Here is a 15286-nt window from a genome sequence, read left to right as displayed (position 1 = left end):
TCGCAGTCATTAGGACTACTGTTTTTAGATTGACTAAATATAGTATTATATAATATTATATTCAAATATTTTTTCAAAATGCACTGAAAATCTAAACCTGAGAAACAGTAATAAAAGTTTTACTAAGTTTTAATAAAATGATTTACAGTGATGCTGTTTGCTAGCTAGTATGCTGACCATCCAATCAAAGGAGGAGAAAATACTGACGTTATCGTTAGCCAGCTAAATGGCGCTGGTGCTGCCAACTCAAAATCTGATTGGTTAAAGCAACGGTTTCATTGCCATTGATTTAAGCTAACAGACGCCTGCACTGTTGATTCTGAAGGCCTTATGGCAGATTTCATTGACCCTGGCAACACGGTTGCTGAAATATGATTGGATAAAAGCTCTAATATAAACATACACTGCTGGAAGCAGTGCAACCAAGAGAAAAGCTATATGAAATGTAGAGAATAGACTATTGGAAATAATTTAATACACATTCATGGAAAAATATATTAAAACTAAATCAGTGATTCTGATAGTGTTTAGGCCAGCAGAGAAGGCTTTGCTGGCCCTGATGGCCCACCACTGATTAAATCGTTCAGACAAATTTTCACAAATCAGTCAGATAGATAGATAGATAGTTTGTTCAGTTCATGTCCATGGTGATGCTGGAGAGGGTGGGGGATTTATTGCTCAGCATTAGGAGCTCTAATCTGTTGCAGGTGTTACTGGCTGCTATCCCAGCCAGCCGGGCCTGTTCCTTCCCCCAGGAGGCCCCATCATGAGCGTGTATGTGGGCATGTGTGGGTGTGTGTCTGAGAGAGAAGGGGAAAGTGTGAGTAAAAAGAGATAGCCTAGTGTATGTGTAATGCGTAAGGCAGTGCATGTTAAGTAGGAGGAGGTTCTGGCTTTGATTTCTCCTCTTAAACCCAGTCAAGTACATGAGAATTGAGACAGCCTGGCTTAATTTCAGTTCATCTAGCTCTTCTGTGAATTTGATATATTAAGACCCACCAGTAATTATTGCAGGGAATTAATGTGGAGTATCTCTCTAATGAAGGACTCACTCAGAAGAGAAAAGTCTTAATCTTGGCGGTCATACAATAACCACCTACTGTACGAATTTATGAGACGGTGAAAAGGGAACACGTGCAAGTAAAAGAGTTTGTTACCGCCATTGTCAAGAGACTGCTGCTCTCTTCCGGTCATATTGTGTTATAACATCCAAATGCACTCTGGTGCAAATACCTTTTAGCAATTCTTTAGAGGTTTAACATAACTCAATGTTGTAATTATACATTCAGAAGTGTGATAGTAGTCTGTAAATCAAAGCAGATTTTGTGTTCCCGGTATTACCTGATTTGCATAATCTGCGGGTAGGCCTACAACGCAGCCAACGTGTGCCTTTATGGACGCAATTCATTGTCTAAAACACCACAAATGTCTTGAAACTTCTCATTATCTAATGTTGTACGCTCTGGATGTTATTTTATCAGCAGTAAAACTCAGGCAGCAAGCTTTTAGTGGAACGTCTTTATTGTCGAGTCTATACAATTCGCCTCAGATCGAATATCTGATACATCGATAATGTGTGTAACTGATAAGAAAATATGAGGTAAGTTCAGAGTGCTTTACATAAGTGAAGTAGTTTAGTCTACACAGACAAAACATCTTCCGTTTCACGTCCCAATTACATGAATATGTTTTTAACAGACTTTACAAACAACTTCTGCCAAAATGTGCATAAAGTTTGTGAACTGACAAAATAACTCTTTTAATATTTACCGCAGCAATATGTTCTTGATGATGGACTACAAATCACCAATAGGGTGATTGTCTTCAGAAACATTTTTTGTTGTGCTGGTTGATCATTAGTTAATCATATAATATTTCTTATATATATAGGGAGAAGAACTCAACACCCTCATGAGCACCAGGGCTTGGTGTGTCAAAGCACATGCTTTAACGGCTAATGCTCTGCTCCACACATAGATTTCGATGAAACTGTCAGCTTCCAGTAACTGGTTCCTTATTAACTTGTGGATTATATGTGTAGGAGTTTTGAATCGCCTGATCCCTGTAGTAGGGGACCAATCCCTGAAGAGGCAGGCGTAGAAGGTGTACCAAGGGTAAAAGGTCTCAGACTGTCGAGACGCTCCAGCTTCGATAATGTGCCAGGCGGCTTCGTGTGCAGGGTAGGCGGTCATATTGATGTAACCTCTGCATTAAACACATCAGATATGAAGAATGAGCCTTTTATCAGTAACTCAAGTGGTAATGTGTGATAATGTTTTAGTTGCATAAGTAAGGGCTATATATGACCACAAATTAGACTTTGTCTGCCAATTTGTTAGTAAATAGTACTGAGCTAGCACCACTAGGCAAAACTTAAACTCTACCGTATTAAACATAGTTAAATTTGAACTTTTTTGTTCATGTTTCACTTTCTTTTCTTTGTATATATTTTATTTTTTATTTTGGACATTATACTGCCATCTACTGGCCTGGAGAAAGCTTATTAATTTCTGCCACTTCATTATCTGTTGTTTGATTCCTTTTCAATGGTGTTTCGTCTTACACTTGAGGTATTAAAAAATAATATTTTTATATTTATAGCCCTCCCCCAAATTTCTCAGAATTACTTTTAATTTCTTTATGTCTAAAAGTTTTTCATGAGCAGAAATTGAGTCCATTTTTAATTAACTGTAAATTTGCATTGCATTTATTAGCATAGAGAACCAAAGATCTTGATGTTAGCTTGTTCTTACTTGATTTTCTCCATGGCGCTATCTGTGTCGATCAGGCCGAGTATGCAGATGGTTATGGACACATTGCTTTTTTGCATAGCTAGCTCATGCTGAAGGCCTCCAAAGAAACCGTTGAGTCAAACTTTGTTGCGGCATACAGCAAAGCAAAGGGGCCACACATTTTTCCTGTGGAAAAGAGTTGGATGTTATTCCAGCATCTGTTTGTTTGTTAAACCAGTGACAATTGTGAGAAAAGTGTCATATTTTAATCACCTAGGAGGGAGGAAACAACAACTATTGATCCGTTACTCTTTTCAAGAGTTGGCAAAGCTTTCTGAGTCATCTGTGCATAGCTAAGAAAATTCACCTATAAGAAGGTATAAAATGAATGACAAATCAATCACATGTTTTAGTTATATGGCATCAAATGTAACATGTATGCTTCACCCAAAAATTGCAATAAAGAAGTGTGAATGAGATTTGAGAACTACATTGCTTTTACAGTATGTCCTTTTTGGTCCACATTCATTTTTGGGGGAACTAACAAAGTCACTATTGTCAATACAAATTGTTTTCATTGTGATTCTACACCTCTAGCAGCCATCGTGTGTGCTCCACTTCTCCATTCCACATTCTGTAAGGACTGAGCCCGATGTGGTTCAGAACCAGGTAATCCAGACCCCCAAGCTGTTCGATGGCGTACTGCATCACGCTTTCAGCATCGGAGGGGCTCGCCATGTCCGCAGAGATAAACAAGGCCCTTTGAGCCCCCATTTCCAAGCACTTACTCACAACCTGAGTTGAGATGAATGAAGCAATCAGATATCCGTGAATCATGTAAATGATGAATGAAAGAAGAAAACCCAACTCACCTGTTCTAGGACATTTCCTCTCCTCGCCGTGATAACGAGTTGGGCTCCTAAACGGGCACAGTGGTATGCCAACTGCTCACCGATGCCAGTACTGGCGCCAGTCACCAGCACCCTGGCACCTTTCAAGGACTCTAAAAAAGACATAGTTCATAGTATGATGTTGACTATGCGGCCATTCACCCAGTATGCGAGATGCAGGCAGTCGAATGGGGAAAAAAGGTCTCAAGTTGAGCGCCACATTTTTAAAATGCTGCATCATGCATGAAAATTGAGTGCATTTGTCAAACATGTCTGTCTAGCACGTTAATGTAGAAAAACAATAGAAATATAATATAAGCAGCCCTTAACACCATGTCTACACTGAATGTGAGCGATGCAGCAAATGTCAATAGAACTCTTTATCACCAGTGATGCTATTTGCATGCCCCACCGACCGTTGGGTGAATGTCTGATGCATAAGGCACACAAAATGTGACTCACTTTGGGAGTTTCTAAGTCGTCATTTGATTGGTTGAATTCTACAGGGTTTCAGAGAGATGTGTGTGTCTTTAAAATCGACTTTACATTTTCACGCCACTAAACATGATGTTGAACAGAACCAACATGTCGCTTAGATGGGTGATTCTTGGGCAATGAAATCTGCTATGGAGTAGAGAACTTCTACCGCCAATCTGAAGGCATGGCTATGCGAGAGTGTAGACAAATGACAGTCATTGCATAAAATGCCTCATAATGCCATAATGGTGTAGTTAATGTCCATAAAGGTCAAATGACAAATCCAGCTTTCTAGGTTTATCACAGTTTATCAGTTTGTTAAAAGATTGTATGTATGGCCTTTTCCCATTAGTCACGTCGATTGTGGGTAGCAAGTTATATTAAACTTCTCCAATGGCCTCTCTGTACTCCAACAAACGCTCTGCGGTAACAGTAATTAGTTTGAGGGTAAAACAAGGTGGTACAACTGCTGCAGGACAGAGATGTTCCTTTGCTTGTCACACATCCTTAACTGCATAAATGTCATTGTGGCCTGGTAAATTAAAGCCTTGACTGATTCTTGGTGGGGTTTTTGGCAAAAGTACTCAATATTTATACTTGAGAAAATATGTGGTGATCTGTGGGACACTTTTATAATCATCATGCAAGTTCATGTTGATGACTATCAAATGTTGGACATCAAGGATTATCTATCACATTGCCCAATGCAGAAAATCAATTTTCAATGATCTTAATGGGATATAATCAACTCCATATTAAAACTCTTATGAATTGCCAGTTCAACAGTGTTCAGGTCATGTTTCTTTCTTAAACACACTTGTCTATTCACTGTGATGGTGAACAACACAATATTAAAAACAATTTTAGCTAGCAAAATGGCATAATGCATATTTATTTATTCACATAATTGTTATCTTGCCTTGCACAACACAGCCGATTATAATATCTCAAAGTGACACAAAGAGATTAAATGGCATGACTTGTTAGTAATATCTGAGTTATGTACTTTCTTGCTAGTTAGGGGCCAAGCACCGAAGGTGCGGTGGCACCTATTGTATCCGTTAGCGTAATTTTTCAGGCAGGCCATAGAACCGCTTGCGGGAAAGTTGTGAAATTTGGCACACTGATAGAGGACAGTCTCATCATTAACCACAGCAAGTTTGGAATCTCTAACTCCAACTCTCTAGCGCCACCACTTGTCCAAAGTTGCAATTTCTTTATGCTAATAACTTTTGAACCATAAGGCACAAAATACATTTTTTTATTTTTTCCTCTGAATCCTTGGCTCATGCCGAGTCGAATTAACACCAAAATCTAAAAATCGCAAGGTTTAGTTTTTTCGCTATATTTAATTGTTCGTAAAATCTACTTTTTCGAACTCGTCCTAGACGGTTTGTCTGATTCTCACCAAAATTGGCTCAGATGTTTATAGATTCCTTGCATCATGCTGAGAACATCGATACCAATTTTGCCATAATTGGCTGAACTTCCTGTCCGCCATTTTGATTCATGTTGAAAACCTACTTTTCGAACTCCTCCTAGACCGTTAGTCCAATTTTCACCAAATTTGACTCGGATCATCTTCAGACCAAGCTGGCCAAAAGTTATGGATTTTGTGTTGATATACGAAACTGTTTTCGTTTAGAGCATAAACGAATTTGCTGGTTAAGATGCCAAAATGCTGTATCTCTGCAAAGCTTTGACGTATTTGCACCAAACTTTGTATTTGCCATTGTCACCTCACACTGACCACGCCACATCAATTTGGTAACAGCGCCACCTATTGGTCAAGAGTAATAAACCATTGATTTATTATTAATTATGAAATTTCCAAAAATGCTAATAACTTTTGATTGCATTAGCCTATTGCAATGAAACTGCTCTCAAAATATTCCTTGGCTTATGCTGACAACAGACATGCCAATTGTCCCATAGCAAATCTGAACTGCCTGTCGGCCATTTTGATTTATGCTGTAAACCTACTTTTTTGAACTCTTCCTCAAGCCTTGGTCCGATTTTCACCAAAATCGAGTCAAATCATCTTCAGACTGTTCTGACAAAATGTTATGGATTTCGTGTCGATAGACGAAACCAGTTTCGTACAGCGCTGCTACAAAGTTTAGGCATGGTGCCAAAATTACTGTAAGGCTATATCTCTTCAAAGCTTTGACATAATGACAACAAACTTTGTGTGTGTCCTTAATTGTCACCTCACACAGAACACACCAAAATGATTTGATTACAGCGCCACCTGTTGGTCAAAAGTGATAAGCCATTTCATCATATTACTAGTGGTTGTATTTATGATTTTTCAGCCATTTCAATTACAATCATCCTAAAATTACTTTTATTACTCATTGTTGCATTTGGTCTGATGCTCCATGCCATGCTTAGCTCCTCAATTTGCCTCTGGAGTGCTTGGCCCCGTGATTGCTGCTTGCAGCTATATTTAATATTGTTCTTGTAGGCTATATTTGATAAACAATTTCTAAAAAAAAAAAAAGCCTGCTTATTTTGTGTAATAAAACCTAATGATATCTGGGTTTTGAGGAATATATTAAAATAATTTAAAGAGAAAATAATATGTCCCATTTCAAAATTAAGAGAACAGCCTTAACAGTATTAGGTCCACCTCAAATCTTGCCAGAAGAAAGGAAGGGGGGGAAAAACAATCTTCCTAAATCCTGGTTTGACTAATCACGGGTCTTGCACAAGACTTTTATGTGGTATTACAGGTTATGCGAATATTAAATTGTAAGTTATTACACGTAGATAAACAGAAGGTCATTCAACTCACCCCAAATGACGGAGCAACGAAAGCAACGCATATGCCGCCCAGCAACAATAACTTGGCATAAAGATTAATTTAAGGACATCTTTGGAAGATTAAAATGCCCAGAAGTAGGCTATACAGCTGAACCAATCAACTGTCAAAAATCATTAGTTGCTATAACCGAACTAGCAGGACCGGATCATATGTGTGTCAAAAGGCGGAGTCATATCAAAGTACAATACGATTTATGTGGTGCAAATAATCTTGTGAGCAATAAATGCACACTGTATATTTCAATTTCTAATAAAACCTAATGATATCTGGGTTTTGAGGAATATATTAAAATAATTTAAAGAGAAAATAATATGTCCCATTTCAAAATTAAGAGAACAGCCTTAACAGTATTAGGTCCACCTCAAATCTTGCCAGAAGAAAGGAAGGGGGGGGGAAAACAATCTTCCTAAATCCTGGTTTGACTAATCACGGGTCTTGCACAAGACTTTTATGTGGTATTACAGGTTATGCGAATATTAAATTGTAAGTTATTACACGTAGATAAACAGAAGGTCATTCAACTCACCCCAAATGACGGAGCAACGTTAGCAACGCATATGCCGCCCAGCAACAATAACTTGGCATAAAGATTAATTTAAGGACATCTTTGGAAGATTAAAATGCCCAGAAGTAGGCTATACAGCTGAACCAATCAACTGTCAAAAATTATTAGTTGCTATAACCGAACTAGCAGGACCGGATCATATGTGTGTCAAAAGGCGGAGTCATATCAAAGTACAATACGATTTATGTGGTGCAAATAACCTTGTGAGCAATAAATGCACACTGTATATTTCAATTTAAATTGTTATTATTATTATTATTTAATCCAGTTGTTGTTTTTCTTTGTGTGTATGTGTGTTTTTAAAATTCAGAACAAAATGACTGGCTAGGAAATAAAAACCGAAAGTCATGTTAGGCTAGATTAATTTTCAGTAAGCCTACTACATGGCTAAAGTATCCAGTACTAACTTTTTTGTCGTTTAAGTTAATAGAAACAACGTTATCCTGTTAACTTTAAATCACAATATCACGTTAAATTCATATTTTAATGATAAACACAATTATATAATAATACTGAAACAAAGCAGCTGACATTAAGTTCAGCGAGTTATTATGGCGGCACATTCATCAAATAAATAACACCACACGTCTATCAAAATAACTTTTACAATCGTCTGCTTTTAAAAAGTTTGATTTTTCAAATCACTCACACCACATTTAACATGTTTTTATTCACCCGACCTTTGTTTCGTCGAACGTGCGGATAGTGAAAGTCTTACTGCATTCAAAGCGAACTTTATTGCGAGCAGCTCGTTCTGCTGGAGCAAATGCCCTTGTCAGTAGAGTTCGCTGTCAAGATAAAGCTAAATATCCTGTAAAGCAGGGTTTTATTGCACAGTTTTGTGCTATATAGCATACCTTTGCTTTTAGGACCATGGCTGCCAAGATTTTGCCTGTAGTCAAGTTAGTATTTTTGCGTTGTTGTATATGCAGCTAATTAGCAGTTAGCTAACAAGTGTCTGTTTGGGCTTGAGAGTTATGCATATTTTGTGCATTATTATATTTTATACAGTTTATAATATTTGTATTAGTTATAAATTGAATTAGCATGTATATGAGTAGCTATCTTATTGGTAGGTTAAGGAGAGCTAGTCTGCTAGTAACGTTAAGTCTATTTATTAGCAAGAACATAAGGAGTGTAAACATGAAGTACTGGCTTTTTGTTTTGAACTGTAGTTAAGCTAAAACGTTAATATTGTTTGTTTCATAACTCGAGTAGCTTGCAAACATCTCTACTGTTTATCTCATTGTGATTTATTGCTTTGAATGACTGAATTTGTGTTGATGTATGTTTCAGGTTTGCAACAAAAGTGACCATTGCAGGTGGCGCCCTATATGTTGCATATGATTCAGGACTTCTTGGAGATGGTAAAGAGGGATCTGTCGCCTTGGGTCGAGCTAAAGCTGCCTTCCCACCTGCTGTGGAGGAGTGGATGAAGTATTTCAGCTTCGAGGTATGAGAAGTTCTGAAACTGAGTTTATTAATGAAACCTAAAGTAGAGCCTTTGACTTTTGATGCGGTGTAAGGGGACAGCACTGAAGTCATCAATGAGAACTTGCCTGATATTTATTTACGAAGGTGTGACAGCAGGTATAGAATACACTAGCTTTCAAAAGCTTGAGCCAAGAAAGTTTATTTATAATTATTATTATTTTTTTTTTAAATTAATACTTTTATTAAGCGAGGTTGCATTAAATTCATCGAAAGTGACAGTAAAAGCATTTATAATGTTACAAAAGATTTCGGTTTCAAAATGCTTTTGGACTTTGTTTACCAGAGAATCCTGGAAAATATATATATATAACGGTTTTCAGAAAAATGTGAAGCAGAAAAAATGTATTTTTGAGCAGCAAATCAACTTCTGAAGAATCATGTGAGACTGAAGACTGGATGCTGAAAATGCAGCTTTGCATCACAGGGATAAATTACATTTTAGAATATATTAAAATGGAAAACGGTTGAATTGTAATAATATTTCACAGTATTTTACAATAATTCTGTTTTACTGTATTTCCTATCAAATAAATGCAGCCTTGGTGAGCATAAGCTTTTAAAACATTAAAAAAAAATCTACTGACCTCAAAACTTTTGAATGGTAGTATATGTGTAGTTTTGTAACTGATCTGTATTGCTGACCAGATACTTCTTATGGTGCTGTCTGTGTGGTATTATTCAATGTTGTTTCAAGTCACTTGATTTTAATGTTTTTTTTTTTTTATGATATATTTTAGCTTCCTGCCACGCCCAAAATTGAGTTCTCACCACTGGATGCATGGAACTCAGGTAAATGATAGTGTATTTGGTGGAAGATGTTAGTATATAATCAGTTTTTACCACACACATAATGTAAATGTAATATGAATATAATATGAATATAATGTAGTCTTGTGATCGCTCCATTTTTTCACTCAGGGGTCCAGAAGTCTATCCATGCCCTATCAGTCGCCCCATCCACAGTTAGTGACTACACCAAACAAGGCCTCCAATACGTTAAAGACCTCACAAAATGAGCATTTAGAACTGTAAAATTAGTATAAGTTGCTATTGAAACATTTCAGTGGATGAGAAGACTTACTCACTTCATGAAGTGTTTTCCCTTGCATATGTGTCACAGACTAAATTCCATTAAGTTTTGAGGAACAACCAGTTGAATGATTAAAGTTATGAATATAATAATGGTACAAACCAAACTGTTCAGTTTTTCAGTTTTTTCCCTTTGGTAACAAAAATAACAGAACTGTTGTAAAGCTTTGAGAGGAGTCAGAAATAATTTGAAGATCATAATATAAGTGTGTTCTATATGCATATTGTTATTCAACTCTTTTATTTATTTAAGAAATCCCTTCCTGGAAGTGTTGTGTTCTGTTCTGGCATTGATCTTCCCCTTGAATCATCTGAAATTCACCCTTTTTATATAGGCACTAAAAGACTGCAACTGAGTTTTGTGTAGTTTATAATTCCATGTTGCTCTGTCTGATGTAAAATAAATCATGTCAAATATTTTGAGGGATGTAGTTCTTCTGCATGAATGTGTTTACTAACAACAATTTTTTTTAATAGCTTGTTGCTTACAAGACTGTGGAAATTAAGCTTGGAGTCAGTCTATATAGGTTCTAACCACATAAAAGCATTACTTAGTAACACTTTTCAGCTTTACCACACCGTAATGCTGCATTCATGTCGAGATAGACCCAAGCTCTTTTCTGCACGTTTTGACTCATTTTGAAAGTTGCCGCACATGTCGTCTTACCAGAACATGCTGATTAAAGAGCATGTATGTGCGTGGAAACATATTAGGTGTTTGTGGGATTTGTGCAATGTGGCCTACATAGTTAAGCAGAAGTCCGTTAAACTAAGGAAATGCAGCGAATGACAAGAACCAGGGGTGGGCGTTGTGGCGAAAATATCATATCTTAATCTATGACCTTATCATGATTGTTTTTCATGTTGGTTTTAAAGACAGTTTTGCAAGTTACTGAGAAGTAAAAACAGTAGTCCCTACTAGCTTAACTAATAAAAGTAAAAAGTCGTCAAGCTTAATAAGGACTACACTAATTTCTATAAAAAAAAGCGACAAAAATTATACCATCAAGAGCAGCGAGTGATTTTCTCTTTCTCTTTTTTTCTTTTTTGATTAACATTAATGATATAGACAGCAGCAGGTTTATTAGGCTACTGTCATTTTAAGACCTAATGCACGCACCTATCTAATATACAGACACACATCTTTGTTTCTCCCTGCTATTGACGTTCATCAAGACGTAACCTATTTGTGTTGACAAGAATACTCGCCAAGTCGGGCATTTTGGCACATTTCTTGTGTGTATGTCAAGTTAGCAGCAGCCCAAAATATAGTTTGCGTGTCCGTGTTCAGCTCCGAGAGAGCTGCGCGGATGCATTTACATACAGAAATAAACAGGACATGTTTATAGGACATAAAAGATCACAGTCTCTACGATTAATTTGAAAAGTAGGTTGTGGACATCTTAAAGATCGATCATAATAGAAAAGCATCACCCCTAATGAGAACTTCTGCTGTAGAGTAACTAATGTGATGGCAGACATTCTTTCTGGAGCAATTTCTTCTCGCTCTTTTTTTCCTTTTCCTTTTCAACCTTGTTTGCGTCATGCAACAACAACATTATTTTGACTGTCTAATAAAATAATAATAATTAGAGTAACTAATGTGATGGCAGACATTCTTTCTGGAGCAATTTCTTCTCGCTCTTTTTTTCCTTTTCAACCTTGTTTGCTTCATGCAACAACAACATTATTTTGACTGTCTAATAAAATAATAATAATAAAAAAGAGACTAAATGAGTTCTTTGCTATAAAGGCTTTTTATTCACCTTGACAAATCAATTGCTTGTGTCTCCAGGAATTCTTAAACGAAGCTCAAAAATGTACATTTATTATTTTTGAAGGCATGAAAGTGTCTTTTCAAACTTCTTTTTCCCCCCAGTGTTGCATCTATTTCTGTTTAACTAGACAGTTGTGTAACTTCGGATGTGGTGATGGTGGTGAACTTTAGCAGTGGTTGAGAATCAAACAGCCCCCTAGCTGGTTTCGCTCTCTCTGAAGTGGCGCTTTAGACAGGAAAAATGCAAAGTCATTGCTTAATGAGTTTTTGTTGTTCTTTTCTTTTCTAAGTGTTATTGACTAATTTTGACAGCTAGCATACACATGGCACCATAACAGCTGACTTTGGCTGCACGAGAGTAAAATGCATTTTCATTGCATCAAGCACCTCCTCTGATCACTTCCTCGATCCACTCTCTGTATTTAGATATCTCAGTGTAAACATTGGGAACATTTGGGTAGTCACAGTTTTGTGACAGGTTGAAAGAGACAATCCCCACTGCTGTCCCACTGCACACCAGCGGTCCACCCGAATCACCCTGAAATAACAATGCGTTTGAGATCAATTAACAGTCTCATTTTTACTGAGCTCAAAAGAATATATACTCACAAATTATGAACATTCTTCAAAATATTGATTTAGATGTACCTGGCAAGCACCACTTTTAGTCTCGAAACCCCCAGCACACAGGACATTGTTGGGGAGTTTCACTCGCACTTTTTTCCACATTGTCTGGCAGATGGAGGAGTTGATAGTCGACACGTCTGTCGCCAGAAGAACGTTCACCATATTTTCCTGTTCAGTTTGACCCCATCCTGCGACCTTGCACTTGGTTTTTGGCTTCAGTGGTTTGTCCTTGCTCAAGATTTTGATAGTTTTCACACCTTTGCCATTTTTCAGCTTCTTGGACAGCTACAATTTCACATAAGAAAAGTGTTTTTTGTGATTACCATTAATGGTATGTTTAATCAAATTATTTAACGTATTATTCAAATGTAAATGAATGCATTATTATCAAACTGAAAATAAAATAAGTAATTATAAATGTATATTTAATGATAAACTTAATATTGTTATATTTTATAATGCATTTAAATGTATTTATGAATTTTGTACCTTCAGGAGCATGATATCGTTCCCAGTTTTGGCGTCTTTGAAGGATGCGCGCTTATGTTTATTTTGCACTGTATATCTTTTCAGATTTGCTCCTTTTGGACTGATGTTGTGGGTGCCCAGGATCACAGTCATGTTGCCACTTTATTCATAACATAATTGCATATTATTAAACCGTTTTGTTGAACACCAAACATATTCCAGGTTAACAACAGGCTTACCTTTTATCGCAGTGTGCGGCCGTGAGCACGTAGCTCGGGTGGATCAGGAATCCTCCACATCGGTGTTTTCCATCAATCTGCACTGATGCCATGTACAGCATGGAGTTCTTCTTGGCTTTTTTGCCATTGATGATATCAGCTCCAAATGTGCCTAAGCAAACAAAGATGAATGTTTGAGATAACAGAAAACCGTTCAGTTATCATTTTATAATCAGTAAAGCATTAGTTTGCTTACCAGTCAATAGCAAGCTCATCAAAGTTACTGAGAGCAACAGGCCGTGTGTTGCACTCATCTTAATAAGATGCTGCTGGTGCGACCACCACAGTCATTTATATAGGTCTCTACCACAAGACACATCCTGACAGTCAGTGATGGCACAAGATGCAAAATTTGCAACTTTGCTGCAAATACGTCTTTCTGTTCCTGAATACAAGATCTTCTCCAGCATATCTTGGTAAAACTGATGTCTTTCTGGTGCAGTTTAATTTCTTTGGCAGCATTGCTCTAGACCAGGGGTGGCGAACTCCGGTCCTGGAGAGCCTCAGCTCCAACCCTAATAAAAACTCACCTGCCTGTAGCTTCCTAGAAACCGTTCAGACCTTTATTAGCTTGTTCAGGTGTGTTTGATTAGGGTTGAAGCAAAACTCTGCAGGGCTGCGGCTCTCCAGGACCGACGTTCGCCACCCCTGCTCTAGACTCTATTCATGATGGAATCCTGTGATTCCTCTCTTGGTTTGATCAAACCTGTTTTTCGTCATGGCTTATTTTCAATTTTATAGTAGAATTTTTCACAGCACAGAACATGTACCACAAATGGATGTGGCACTTTTCATGAATAGGGACTTGGACAAATCCTTAGTTTAGTTTTTTTTGTTTGTTGTGAAACTATTGGATATGTTTGCTTAATATCACCTAGAATGAAACATTGCTTTTAAACACATATGTCTTTATCACTGCTTTATATGGTAGTTTTTGGTCTGCCCCTTTGTGGTCTTGACCTTCTTTACAGTTTCCAGTTACAACAGTCATGCTGTTACTATGACCCTGTTGCTGTATGTGCCATTCTACAGAATTGGTCCAAACTGCTGTCCCACGACCAAAAAAATACATTTAGAAAGCATTTACTAAGATCCTTCTATTATCTATTGAAACCCACAATCATATTTAAAATATTAGTAAGCTTAATATATATAAAATCATAAGTTATTGGGTACTTTCAATTGGGAGGTGGGCGGCTGTCCCAAACCCTAACCCTATATTTCAACTTATGAAAATATTGAAAAAAATGTCAATTTTTTTCAATTGTTGTTTTTAAAGGTATCTGTTTGATTCTTTTTTTTTTTTCCCCAATACGTTTCCAACTCTGACTTTGAACCAATACTATACAATGGCCCATATATATGTATATATTCTTGCTAGAAAATAAAAACACAAAAATGTGAGTTTTAAATTGTATTTGGATTCCCAAATTTGAGTATCATCAAAAAATCAATTAGGAATTTTTTTTTTTTTTACAATCAATCTATTCTGAATGTTAAACTCCTGCTTTTACTGACCTTTTGCTGGAAAAAAATACTAATTTTTTTACGCTTCTGATGGAAAATGTAATTTCAAATGTGTATATCAAACCCAAATTCAGTCACAGGCATCTGATATACTATCCATCCATGATTTACTAGGTCCATGTATAAAAGCGTTATTATTGTAACCCATTATGTACACAAAAGCATGGACATTGAGACAATTTTTCTCATAAACAACAATCTGCATTGAAGTGGTCATTGTGAAAATACAGAGAAGTCATCAGCAAAACAATTTTATTTGGTCAGTATTGTTTATTTAGATATAATTTGCAAGTGCTGTGAACACAAAACTCTTTTCTTCGTCATTGCTTTGATCCAACGTGCATTTTTCGAAATATCAGTGTAGATATTCGGTACATCAGGATATTTAAACCCCTTTATTTTTGAAGGAAACAATGCCTACTGCCACTGAATTGCACACTAACGGGCCTCCAGAATCATCCTGCAAGAAAATATGTGAAGAAGGTGTTTAAGAAAAGAGTAATGAAACATCCCTAGTCCAAAAAAAAAAAAAAAA

General features: G+C 36.8%; 2 protein-coding genes and 1 pseudogene across 2 annotated transcripts; 1 reads left to right on the top strand and 2 right to left on the bottom strand.

Annotated features, from left to right (window-relative positions):
- Positions 1 to 1914: 1914 nt before the first annotated feature.
- LOC107596904 (hydroxysteroid 11-beta-dehydrogenase 1-like protein) lies at positions 1915 to 6970 on the bottom strand (annotated as a pseudogene).
- A 1255-nt stretch (positions 6971 to 8225) lies between these two features.
- On the top strand, positions 8226 to 10491 carry LOC107596903 (MICOS complex subunit MIC13-like). Its single transcript, XM_016287758.1, has 4 exons — positions 8226 to 8393; positions 8788 to 8944; positions 9723 to 9774; positions 9904 to 10491. The coding sequence occupies exons 1-4, from the start codon at positions 8365 to 8367 to the stop codon at positions 9999 to 10001; spliced, it is 336 nt and encodes a 111-aa protein (XP_016143244.1). The 5' UTR covers positions 8226 to 8364; the 3' UTR covers positions 10002 to 10491.
- A 1378-nt stretch (positions 10492 to 11869) lies between these two features.
- On the bottom strand, positions 11870 to 13581 carry LOC107596902 (mast cell protease 1A-like). Its single transcript, XM_016287757.1, has 5 exons — positions 13421 to 13581; positions 13186 to 13336; positions 12968 to 13106; positions 12500 to 12763; positions 11870 to 12389 (listed from the first exon to the last, which is right to left on the bottom strand). Exons 1-5 carry the CDS (start codon positions 13476 to 13478, stop codon positions 12231 to 12233), a joined length of 771 nt encoding a protein of 256 aa, XP_016143243.1. The 5' UTR covers positions 13479 to 13581; the 3' UTR covers positions 11870 to 12230.
- Positions 13582 to 15286: the final 1705 nt, after the last annotated feature.

This window comes from Sinocyclocheilus grahami, unplaced genomic scaffold, assembly GCF_001515645.1.
Source record: "Sinocyclocheilus grahami isolate Dianchi unplaced genomic scaffold, SAMN03320097.WGS_v1.1 scaffold224.1, whole genome shotgun sequence".
Classification (NCBI taxonomy): Eukaryota; Metazoa; Chordata; class Actinopteri; order Cypriniformes; family Cyprinidae; genus Sinocyclocheilus; species Sinocyclocheilus grahami.
Note: the sequence above shows the minus strand (reverse complement) of the source record. Positions and strands in the feature narration are given on the sequence as shown.